At 36.2% G+C, this 13264-nt stretch overlaps 1 protein-coding gene across 1 annotated transcript in view; it reads right to left on the reverse strand.

Moving 5' to 3' along the window:
• Positions 1-6319: 6319 nt before the first annotated feature.
• LOC114656554 (aldehyde oxidase-like) overlaps positions 6320-13264 on the reverse strand; it is a 68147-nt gene continuing 61202 nt past the window's right edge. The window contains exons 31-35 of the mRNA XM_051930811.1: positions 12986-13100; positions 12656-12721; positions 12258-12446; positions 8763-8930; positions 6320-6600 (exon numbers count right to left, since the gene is read on the reverse strand). Of these exons, the coding sequence (XP_051786771.1) occupies positions 6550-6600; positions 8763-8930; positions 12258-12446; positions 12656-12721; positions 12986-13100 (589 nt within the window). The 3' untranslated portion in view covers positions 6320-6549. The remainder of the gene's footprint in view (positions 6601-8762; positions 8931-12257; positions 12447-12655; positions 12722-12985; positions 13101-13264) is intronic.

Raw genomic sequence — 13264 nt, forward strand, 5'->3', positions numbered from 1 at the left:
TATACACTGCACTTGTAACTACTGTTTGCCATCCAAACCATCCACATCACTACTTCCAGTCCTGTCTTTTGGGGCACTTGCTTCTATGAACAGAACACCGGCACAGATATGGACGCTCAAACCAACAGTTCTGGGGCCTCATGTATAAAGGTGCGTATGCACAAAAATGTTGCGTAAGCCCATTTCCACTCTCAAATCGCGATGTATAAAACCTAAACTTGCCGTAAAGCCACACACATTTTCACACTAGCTAAAACCCTGGTGTATGCAAGTTCTCCGTTCAGTTTTGCAAACTGGTGGAACCCAGTGTCAAAGCAGTGCTACTGTTTCAGTGTGGTCCCTTTCTTTTTTAGATCCACATCCCTGACGCGGCTTTATAAATACACTGAAATTAACTGCATATTGTTTATTAGTTTAATGCATCTGATTGTAATTAACCTGTAACAATATAATGGTCCACAGAATGGTGAAACTATTCTAAATACCATAGCAGCTTTAGTGTTGTTACTTTCACTGCACCTTCTTCTTCTTTCAGCTGCTCCCAGTAGGGGTTGCCACAGCAGATCATCTTTTTCCATATTACTCTCACTGCACCACTCGGAGTATTTATATCGCTGTATCTGAGTGTGGAATCACAGCTGTACAGCAGCTGATCGGAAAAAGAATTATCGATATACAGCATCAAGCACACGCTGCCTCAGCCATGCTGCCTATTTAAACTGCTCTCACACGGCAAACGCTTCAAAGCCTTTCCTATACTGGCTTCGCGGTTCAGAAAGTTTCATCCCAAGAACTATAAACACACTCAATCAGTCCATCAAGTGCTCCTTGTAGAACTAGTTGTACTTATTAGTACAATCACCTCACTGTAAACTTGCACTACGGTTATAATATTGCACAACCTGAGCCACTTTATAAAGCACGTATTTACATATGATGGCGTTATCATTTTTAAGATGAAATGCAGCAAAATATGTTTATTATATTATACAGATAAAACTTTAACTTAATTTAAATAATCTATATTGTTAATAATTAAACATGTGAGGACACAGTGTCGCTACACTAGCAAGGATCTGGAGCTCCGTTCATGGATTGTTCCTGCTTCGCACTGTATTCTTGCTGGGGCTGGCGTGACACTGGAAGGACAGAATAATTAAACATGTACTACGAAGATATTTCAATGTTCCTTAAAAGTTTTAAAGAATTGGCGTTCTAAGCTTACAGATGGCTTAACGTCTATTACAGAGCTGATTGTGTAGCGATTGGGTATTTGGAGAAAGAAAAGTAAGGACAGGAATTGGGGATTAGTACGTTTGAAAGAGACAGTACTACTGCAATAAAGTATTTCATCGAAAGATGCACATTGCACAGCAAGCATCTTGTGTGAGACATGAACAATTAATAACATTCTTTAACTCCTATTATCATGAAAATGATATCACGTATGCATCTCAGTATTTTAATTATTCAGAGAGCTGTAATATTACGAAAGTAATGGATTCTGTGTCCTGTCGGAGGAAGAGAAAGCCTGTTTAAGAAGCAGGTAGTGGACATAAAAGATCAAATACAAAACAAGCTTTTAACATGCTACTTTAGTTACGATGGGATTTGAGAAACTAGTAAATTAAACGATTTAAAGATGAAGTTTATGATGTTCTACTTTAATGACAAAATAAACTACGTGATTAAAGTGCAAATTTTGAGATTAAAGTTGACGTCATGCTTTTTTCCCCACTGTGTGCCTATTTTTTTTTTCTCTGTACCCTAATAAACTTTCATATGACACTCAGACGGTGGGCTACGACTCGCCTTTTCATGGTGACTTTGATATGTGACAACTTCTTTTTTATTTCAGGCACTGTGCGACTTTGTGAACTTGAGCTTTCAGGTTTCTCCGACACTCTATGTCACTTGATCAACTTCCTTTTGTTGTTTATACCACTGTTTAAACCAACAAATAGTACGTTTTTCCTTGCCTCCACTTGGTATTCGCTGAAATTCTTCTATTTCCCCTCAGTGCTTTTGCTATTGCCTTTTCACAGAATGCTGAGCTTAAGGGCTATTTATATTGATTTGCATATTCAAAGAGGCGTAATTCTGGGAGGAGTTTGTGGAGTGGCAGCAGGTGCGTGCACGTGCATTACTTTTCACTCCAACTGGGATTTATGTAGCGGAAGAACGTGGAAGTTGGCGAATGCACAGATTTATGCATCTGGATTTTTTCGTGCATACGCACATTTCCACTTTTGTCCTTACGTCATGTTTTAGTGTGAATTCTACGCACGGCATTATGCATGAGGTCCCTGGTCTTTCATTTCTTGATTCTCTTCCTTGCCATCATACGCTGACAAGTTCACATGAGTCCTGCACTGAAATGATGTTAAATGGAGCAGCAACCACCACCTTTTAATTTAATCTGTCTGACAAAGTTGCTTTATTTATTTTATGAATGCAGGGCTAAGAACAGTCAAAGATTCCAGCAATACAACTTCCCAAACATTTGTTTCCATCCATTTTCCAGACTTGCTCATCATGAGCAGGGTCGCCAGAGAGCTAATTAGATCAACCCTTTTCAACAGAGCGGAGAATGTAAAGAAGTGCCTCGTATATGCTAATCCTTCAAAACACCTTAACTGAGCACCAGCTACATTATTTTCAATATTAATTAATTCTTGCCAAATTCAATCATTTCTAATTTTAAGCAAAATAAGTTTTTCTGGACTCCGCTGTGGATGGCTCATCCAGCTGAGATATGATGAATCAGTAGGGATAACAGCTTTTTTCATGAAAGAATGTTTTTCTATCAGGTGCTATAATGCTGTTGGTGGACTTGGATTATTTTTAAATCCAAACCTACTTTACAAATAAGCAGATCCCCCCACCAATATATGATCTGAGTGCAGGACATTCTTAAAACCAGTTGTTCCAATGAGGCAAGCACCTCATGAAATCATTCACAATTCAGGCCTTAATCAGGACGGATAAAGTTAGTCAAGATACAGCAGATTCCAAAATATTTTAATCCCTTCACTTTCTGTACACTTTGTGTCGATTTATTTTTAAATGAATACATTTGTCATTTTTACTCAATCAATACTCTGTAACCCATAATGACAAAGTGAACACGTTTTCAGAAAGGTTTGCAAATTTATTAAAAAATCAAAACCTGAAATCTCTCATTATATAAGTCAGGTGCATTGTGTTTGCTTTAATGATTGTTGAGATGTGTCAAGAACTTGATTGGCAAACTGAACTGATTTACACATTTTTTTTTTACACATTTGAGTGAAAAATTGAAAAGAAATATAACTATAGTTTAACAAATTGCACAATTTATTCATGTATACAATGCTTTTCTAAATGAATTTGACATGAAAATATTTAGTCAATCTCATTTTTAAAAATACTGTAAATGTAAAGAAAACCACAATACATATTCATCAACTTACATTTAATTTCTCTAGTTCTTGATCTAAAACTTCACTTGCTAGCTCATGGTTGGTACACTTTTTCTGGTGCATCTTTAGGAATCATCCTGTAATAGTTCTGGTACCTCCTTTCCATGTCCTTGATATCCTCCTAGAATCTTTCAAACTGCTCTTCACACCCATCTCCAAGATTTTCAAGAAAAAACTTAAAATGCAAGTCCAAAAGGGAACTTTGAGACTCATCTTGCAACCCAATTTCTTAAACTATTTTTTAATTTTATTGATTTTATTTGAAGAAAACAACATTATGTTCACTCAAGACAAACTTAACAAACCAGAATTCAACCCCTGCCCAAGAGAAAGACAGGACAGCGAACAACAGAGCAAATCATTAAAAACAACAAAGAAAGGAGAATATCCTTTTCCTTGATATAAATGCTTATTCTAAGATTTAAAGAATTACATTTTGCCATACTTTGAAATGGATCCTTTAAGTGAGAACCTGATTTTTTCCCCAATTTCATATAGTATATAACATCAGTTACCCACTGATTTAAAAGTGGTGGGGTTGTATTGTTCCAATTGAGTAAGATAAGTCTACATGCTAGTAGTGTGGTGAAGACAATTACAGTTTGTTTGCCCTTCTCCACTTTAAGCCCATCTGGAAGTCCAACAAACGCAGCTGTTAGTGGGTTCATAGTGATTGTGACTCCAAGACTGTCTGATAGGCATTCAAAGATTTTTGTCCAGAGCACTGTTAATTTGTTTCACACCCAAAAGATGTGGCCCAGTGAGGTTGGAGTACAATTACAATGCTCACAGGCTGGATCTGCCCTGGATACATTTTGGACAATTTTAAATGAGATACACACTCGATAAAAAAATTATATGTTGAATGATTGAGTGCTTTGCTCATATGGAGCTTGACTGAATTCCATGTATGGCTGCCTTCTACTCCTTTTCTGAAATGTTAAGTAAAAGATTATTTCCTCACTGTACCCTGGTTGCCTCTGGATTAGAAAGCGGGGGGGATTAGGCAGGTTCCTTTTTGCAAACTTTCTGATTTGAAAGTAGAGGAAGAATTGCGTTGATGGGAAGGTAAATTTGAAGCATAATTATTCATAAAATGCATAAATATTATCTATATACAGTTCTGTAAATGCTTTAATCCTGGATGTTTTCCAAACGTTAAATACTATGTATGTTTGAGAGGGTAGAAAAAGGTAATTATCATGTAGAGGTGCAACAGATAAAAGCTTCTCTGTCTTACAGTGCTTCCTTCATTGTTTCCATATTCTGACTGATTGATGGACAATTGGATTATTTGTACATTGACGATAATTAGAATTAACTGGGGCACAGAACAGGGCATAAAAAGATTTCATTTCTGTTGCAGACCAGGCTTATGTATATTCATCAATTTGTGTCAATGTCCAGAGGCCTCATGTATAAATGGTGCGTATGCACAAAAATATTGTGTACACCCATTTCCACACTCACATGCAAGGCTAACCTTGGTGTAATGCTACTCACATTTTCACAGCAGCCTCAGACCATACATACGCAAGTTTCTGCTTAGTTTTGTAAACAGGCAGCACCCAGCGTCACAGCAGTGCTACTGTTTCTGTGCGGTTGCTCTTTTTCATATTCGCATCCATGACGCAGGCTTAATCAAATACACCTAAATTAATTGCACATCATTTATACGTTTAAGACACTTGCATGCAATCATTTTGTAACAATATAATGGTGCATGGAATGGCCAAACTATTCCATCTACCATGGCTGCTTTAGCGTTGTTAGAAGACATTGCAAATGGAAGAACCAGAAGAAAGCGCATATTTACAGATCATGACGACTTCTTTTCCCATGATGATGACTGGCTTCTAAGTTGCTTTAGATTTCCAAGAGCTATTCCCTTGGAGCCGTGTGCTGTTAGAATGCTAGCATATATACTTGATATCATTTATATGATGAAATTGATTTTAAATGTATACATATAACATTTTACAGATAAATCATTCATTTCATTTAAATAATGTACACTGTTAATAATTAAACATGTAGAGGCATGGTGGTGCAGCAGAAATGCTGCTGCCTCGCAATAAGGGGGGGTCATGGCCCGGGTACACCTTGTCTGGAGTTTGTACATTTTCCTGGTGGTCTTCCTCTGCGTGCTTCTGTTTCCTTCCAAAAGTATGCAGTATGCATGCCATTGTTCTATTTGTAAACTAATCTAACAGTCCATGCTTCTAGCAGAGAGACTATGCTCCTCACTGAATAAATTTACACATTCTGTTATTTACAGAAATAGCTAAGAAGGTTCTATCACATGTTAGAATACAGGAGGTAAAATGTTATACCATTATCTAAGTAATTATGGGAAACTGATACTCTATTCAAATTAAGAAAACACTTCTGTGAATTTTAACATTACCATTCACTTTCTAAGACTGGCTCTTACAGTCCATTTGGGCACATCCTTCCTCCAATGCAAACACAAAGTATTAATTTTTTCTTTTAAAAGTTCTCTTGTTAAGATGCATTTTTTAAAAACATTTTGAACTTAAATGCTATGCTTCTTTAAATAAAAGTGGCAGAGTTAAAATAAAACTCATCAGCTATTTTGAGGTCACTTATGTTTCGAAAGATTATGAAAAGAGAGGACATCTGAAGTTCAGCATCAACAAAACCAGTAAGAAACCAAAATGAAAAGAAAGTAGCAACAGCTGACAAGGCTGTGCATGCTGGGGATCCTCATATCAACCTTAGTGGATACTGAATGGAGGATGCCAGCTGGATTGACAAATCTATGTAAATGAGCCACAAAAGACCCACTCTTAAAAGAAATAATAGTCTGCAGCTCAAGACATGGGACCCAAACATCTCATTTTGTATAATAGCTTTATTGTCTATATTGGGAATATATCTATGGATTGAGCTACTGGCACGGGGAAATACAAAAGGCATGTGACATTTCCAAACTGATTGTTTTAGTAAAGCAGCTCATAAGCCATTTGGTTGTTAATGGAAGGAAGTTCATATTTCAGTGATTATTTATAACACATGAAACTGAAAGATTAGATTGTAGCGAATTCAGCATTTGTAATTTTCTGACTCACACATTGATGGCCCAGGGAATGAAGCTTCCTGGCTCAGGAGTAGGAACCTGCAAAAGATAACATTAGAATGCCAAGGTTTAGGAAATATGAATTGTTTTCCTGTACAAACTTGTCTCCTGTTCTTACAAAATACATAGTTGTTTGTCCTTTTTGAAAATAAAGTTTGCTGCAGATCCTGTTGTAAGGTTAGCAGTATAACGGAATTTGTTAACGATTTTAGCTCTTTTATTTTAACTATAATCCTAATTACTAATAGTGTAGTCTCAGTTATTGAAACAAAGATATAAAATTCAAGGAGTACCTGCCTATGCCACATAAATCTGATACTAGCCTTCTCACTCACACAAAGCCTTTTGTCAAGGTTTCTTCCTTATGTCCCCTGTGACATGGGGCCTTCACATTGAGTGTGCAATAGAACTGCTCACAATGCAAAGCTTGCACTTTTCTTTCCTCTAGGTTTCAAAACTGGAAATCCTACCCAAAAAGGTCAACTGCCTATCAGGATGTGACTGCGCCCATTAAAGGCTAGAAAACTCTGAATGTGCAGTACATTCTCATGCTCATTCCATATAGAAAAACATGGATTAGAAAGATAGTTTTAGTTCAGTATCTATAGGGATCTAAGCAGAGTCTTGGACTTTTCTATACAGGAGCATTATAGAATGAAGGTTGGGAACATATTCTTAAGGAACCAAGTGAGCTGAGATGTAGTGAAATCCTCACAAAAAAAGGAGAGGCATACCCTGTCCTTTCTAAAACCTGAAAAGACCTTTGTCAACAGAAAAGGCTCATGTGGATTCAGATATCTTAGGAAATGTTAATAGAGAATCATTTTTTTTTTACATAACAGGGATTATATAAACCTTCTTCACAACTAACTTTTCTGGTTTATTGAGTGCCCCCTTCAAGAGAAGTCTCTCTGTGCAAACCTCCATGTTCATTCATTTACATTTGCTTAATTTACTCCTTAGGTCCGTCTGTGAGCTACAGTGAGTTACAGTTCAAATCACACATAAAACCTCATTTTTTTATTTACTTATATTTTAAATCTAATATTTCTGTATTATAATTGATATTTGTGATTAGAGTAAATTGACTCAAATCTCTGGTACAGTCTATTAAATTCTTCTTGAAAGATCACACACTTGTAATTCAATCTATTCTTTTACATTATAAATTTACTACCAGAACTTTTACAGATCCTTTCTTTACCTCAAAGCTACTCTAAACTGAAAAAAAGACTAGATCATCTCATTTATTGTATGTACTGTATATTAGTGAAAGCACTGACAATGGTGCCAATTTAAAGAGGCACAAAGTTATGTACTGTAGTACAATGTTTCTTAAGGACTATGCTACTTTCGTGTAGTCTTTAAATCATAGCCCTACAAGGATTTGAAGGAAAGTAGTAAAGAATATTTTGCTTAAACACTTCTGTATGTCTACTTTTTCAGCAAATCATTTGCTAAAATCAGGGGTAGCATGGTAGAACAGTGGTTAGCACTGCTGGCTTATGAGTCCAATCCTGTAGATTTGAAACCTTTGCCTGAGAAATTTCCCTTGTTTGTCTGCATGTTTTTGTTCGTCTGGAAACTACAGTTTTCCTCCCACATGCCAAAGACAGGCACAATAGGATGTCTGGTGATTCTAAATTGATGTCAAGTGAACGTGGATGTGTGTGTGTGTGTGTGTGAGTGAATGGAGCCAATAATGGCCTGCAGACCCATCATGGATTTGTTTCCTACATTGTGGCCAAAGCTTCTAGCCACTTGGCTCCTGAATTTGATTAAGCAAGTTAATTAAATAACATTTTCAAAGTCAAACACCTGGATATCTACAACTACTATTTATGAATGTTACAATAATTCAAGTCAGTTTGAGTCTGAAATTTCTACAGATGTAGTTAGACAGAACTAGAAAAACAATTTGTAATTACTACTGTTACATTTGTATATTTAATAGTAAAAAACAAGACTGTTATCGTTTGTTATTTTGCTGCTGTAGAAATTACTTAATTGGGATATTAAGGGAGCCATGTAACTCAGTGAATTTTGCCCTTATGACAAGGATTTGTTTTTAAGATTGAATTTAAAAAAGCAATTTTCCATGTAACTGGACTCAGTATTCCATCCCTTTAAATTATTATATTTCCTAATTCAGTATCGCTAATACCATTTCAAAACCAATACACTTAATAAACACATCTCACCATCTGTGTGAACTGATCAGCACATGCAAGACGAATCTTCTCGGGAGTTGCAGGAGAGTTCAGGGTAAAATTGTCATGCAATCCCACATCCTTTCTTGCTGCAGCAATTGCTTGTTTAATGGCAAAAAACACAGTGCATCCAAAAAACACAGTGGGTTCTCCAATCCCCTATATCAAATTAAGACAGGTAACAGATGTTAGATTAGTGACACAATGGTGCAACATAAATCTACTAGTCTCAAGCGCTAAGCCAGTGCACCATTATGGATTGAGTCACATGGAGTGCAGAATGTCTGGATAATAGATCTGTGTGTTTGTCAAAGTTTGTTTACATTGTCTTCCATGCTGGAAAGATTATGTGTAGAATCTTTAGAATAGAATTATTCAACTAAAAATTATATATCGAGCTCATCTGTCTCGCTTAAAACTGTCCAAAATGTTTCCAGGGCAGGATCCAACCTGCGAACGCTGCAACCAAGCTCCTGCCTCACTGGGTCACATGTTCTGGGCCTGCACCAAACTAACATCATTTTGGACAAAAATTTTTAAGTGCCTTTCAGACAGCCTTGGGGTCACAATCCCTCCTAACCCATTAACAGCTGTGTTCGGTGTTCTTCCAGATGGACTTGAATTGGAGAAGGACAAGCAAACGGTGATTGCATTCACTACACTTTTGGCACGCAGACTTATTTTGTTAAATTGGAAGAATCCTAATTCTCCTCTTTTAAGTCAGTGGGAAACCGATGTTTTATATTATTTGAAATTGGAAAAAATCAAATTCTCAGTTAGAGGATCTGTACAAACTTTTTTCAAAACCTGGCAGGATTTAATCAATATTATTTTAGAATAAGAGAAATAACTATTATCGCATTTAACTCCCTTCTCCATCTCTTATTTACATATATATTTACTTCTCCCTTTCCTTTGTTTAATGTTGCCTTATTAAAAAGCCTTAAGCAATTTTCCTTTAGCTAAGCTCTCCTTCTCAGGGGTGGGGTTTGATTTGTCTTCAATTTTGTTGGGTTATAAATTGATCTGTTTGTATGGAATGATTACAATGAAAATTAATAAAATAAAACTATATAAAAAAAAAAAAGAATCTTTAGTGCACCATAATATAAACACAGTGAGCTCACTATAATGCAAAAAAAAAAAAGAGTTCTGTGATCTTCTACAGCTGATGAATTTAAGGTATAGAAGGTTGTTCTTTTAAGTGAGCCAAAAGTTGATCAGCTAACCCTAGCAGATTCAACTATGATTGGCCAATGGAGGCTTTGGTTGAAGAGAAAGCAAAACATACAGGACTTAGTTTTTATTTTCTTAGTCAGCACACTGGCTATGGTGCAAGTGAAAGCATGACTGTTAGTGTGAGCAATGGAATGGCACTTTGTCCATGGCTGATTCCTCTCTTGCACCCAATGTTTCTGGGATCAGCTCCAGTCCCTCATCATCTTGAATGAGAATGTTTATATTAAAAAAAATTTCCCAACTTTGATAAAGTACTTGTTACAAACAGAGTACGTTCCTTAGCTGATATTTTTGTTTATTGTAATTTTTGTTAATTTTAAAGTAGTATTTTTCATAAGTTTTTTTGTAACTTTTGTTCATATTGTTATATAATTATTTTTACTTATTGTTTAAGATTTATGTCTTGTGTATATATTTAAAAGATACATTCCTCGTCTTCTGTTGTGGGGAACTCCAAGAGTTGAGGCCAAAGTTATGAAACCGCTGACAGTGTATGCTAGGGCAGGTGTTTGTAAATCTATTGTAACAGAAATGTATATTAAACACACCAGCAATCATTTTAACTGCAAAATCATAAAGAAAAGTTATACGAGATAGCTTTTAACAGGCTACAGACATAAATGTTAGGTTAATTACATACTGATCTGCTGTAAGTGATTTTGAATGTATGCACAAGTGTGCCCTGTGGAGAGTTATCACCTGTCTTGTCCCGTGTCCAAATGAGTTGTGGTACTACACAGTCCTGAAATTGGATTAGCATATTCAGTAAATAGATGGATAATATTTAAACCTTTCAGGAACATCTGGACTTTTTTTCATTTCTGTAAACTCTAAGTTTAAAAATAGGTACATAATTTCTCTTATGCTGCATAAAATGTTAATTCACCTAGCAAGTAGGTACCAATGGCAAGGACACCACAGTGTAGGGCAAGTCCCATAGCTGACTTTCAAGCAAGAGAACGAACCATACTGGCAGTGAGAAAGCACCTCAAAATGTCAGTGTGAGAATTATTGAAAACAATGGAAGAGTAGATCTTGTCATGCATGGTGCCCCAGAAGTGAATTCTCTAAGCTACAAAAAAAAGATACAGCATCACCTAGAGATACAGCTGGCAATAGAGGCAGGTAGAAGACATGGGTCATGTGGCAGTAGACCGGTCATAGCTTGAACAGGTGTGACTTAGCTTGCCAGGAGTAAAAACGTGAACATCCAGCTCTTTAAAGATTATTGAGAACTCAAGGGTGCAGGGATACCAGAGCAGCTAGGGGGAGTTCTAGAATGGTACCCTTCAAGTAAAGGCAAGTATCCTGCCTGAGAAGGAAAATTTGCCTTTTCCTAAGAACAAAAGTTCTGAAAGGATCAGAAGACAAATGAGTTTGGCAAAAAAAAAAAAAAAAAAATGGACAAAAAGCAGGCCAGAGGTCATTACAAGACTTAAAGCTAAGTGCAAAAATGTCAAAAGAAATAATATAAAGATCCAAAAAAGAAAAGGCAAAAAAGAGTCACAGATTGGTGTCATAGACAAAAAAATCAAAGATGGGTGCTGACTAAATAATATTGCCAACATTTTATACTGGCAGTGTCATGGTATTAGGTGTTATGTGACATGAAAAATATGCCTGGCAACCATGAACACATTTGGCATCACCCAGGAAGAATTACAAAAACATGATGACATCTATAAAATAATCAAGACAGCATTGAGACAAATTTAAAATAATATTTTAAAATAATAATTAATTAAATAAGCAAACATAAACCAAAATATCCTGAAGGACCACAAGAGTAGGGCTGTTCTTGATCCTATGAACAATTTCAGGGCTTGTCAATAATGAGGATGGGATTTAATACCTCCTTAAACCAAACGTTTCTTGAGTTTAAATTGGGATGGAAAGTTGTGCTGCTGATTTACTGATGAAAAAAAGAGAAGCCAAGTGGGAGCAAGAGATACAGGAGATGACAGAGAGAGTGTTCTGGTATAGAACTTGAGACTTGGTCAAGTGTGTGAATCTATACACCTAATAGGCCGGAGCATCTTCTAGAAAAAGGTCCACTGGAGCAACAAAAATTTCTCTCTCTTCATGTGGAGACACACAAGAAAAGTCCTTTTATCGTTGTTCAAAACCTTATACAGTAGTAACACATCCACTTCTAAAAGGTTAATGACTACACTGTAAAAACACTTGACCTTATTTTTGCCCAATGTAAAAAAAAAAGCATGCTTCACACACACTACTGAGCCTTGCCTTAGATGAATAGATGGCATGTGGATTTGAAGTGTTTTGCAGGAGGGAAGTATTCATTTGTTCCGGAATATCACAAATTGTAGGGATCTTGTATTGGGATGGGCCCCTAGTTATCAGGACTCCACTTGGAGAAAACTTGAGCTCTTCTGTGGTGTAGAGTCCCAGGCCCTGAACAAAACCACCTTCAATCTGAAAGGTTAAAAACAGCAATTTAGCTGTAGATGACATATCAAAGTAAATGATCTGTTTTCAGTGGTAGCATTAGACATTGACTAAGGCTTGTTTATGTGTTTTACAGTTGAAGCTTGGTGTGGATAGTAAAGGACTATACAGAAGTTTTGTTTAACAACTGATTCCAGGATTCCCAGTGATAACTAAACATAGCACTGTGCACTTGCCTGTCCAATATCCAAAGTTGGGTTTAGACTTTGACCAACATCCATCACAATGTCTGTTCTTATATTCTGAAATTCACAAACAAAGTCATTATTTTAGTTGCTGTTTTGCGGTTGTGTTAGACTTTTATTTTTCTTTAATATAATAAAATTATTGACAAGCTGTTTTTGTTATACAGAAAACATTATGGGAATCAAATTATTTCATTGTGTGGGGTCTGATTGCCAGGAACTCAAACTAAAAAAAAACTGTTATATCTTATAAAATAGACACAATCCTTTTTGTAATAAGGGCAACACCATTCTCTGACATGGGACAGATTACTCCTGTACCTTGTGCTCTCCAGTTAAGCAGTCAATTTCTACTTCAGAACAGCACACCCCAAAAGTGAAATAGAAATAAGCGTTCCCTTCACTTCTTTCCCAGTCAACATCAGTATTAGGACCCCTATTAAAGAAAATTAAATAACAGATTAAAAAGTAACCAGAATTCCTCCAGAATAATAATTATTTGGCTTGAGCTGAATTTTAATTAAGTTGGCAGGGTGGTAAATGAGTTTACACTATGATGCTTAGATTCCGATTCAGTTCTTGAGCAGGCAGCATTCTATG

Source organism: Erpetoichthys calabaricus, chromosome 8, assembly GCF_900747795.2.
Source record: "Erpetoichthys calabaricus chromosome 8, fErpCal1.3, whole genome shotgun sequence".
Taxonomy (NCBI): Eukaryota; Metazoa; Chordata; class Cladistia; order Polypteriformes; family Polypteridae; genus Erpetoichthys; species Erpetoichthys calabaricus.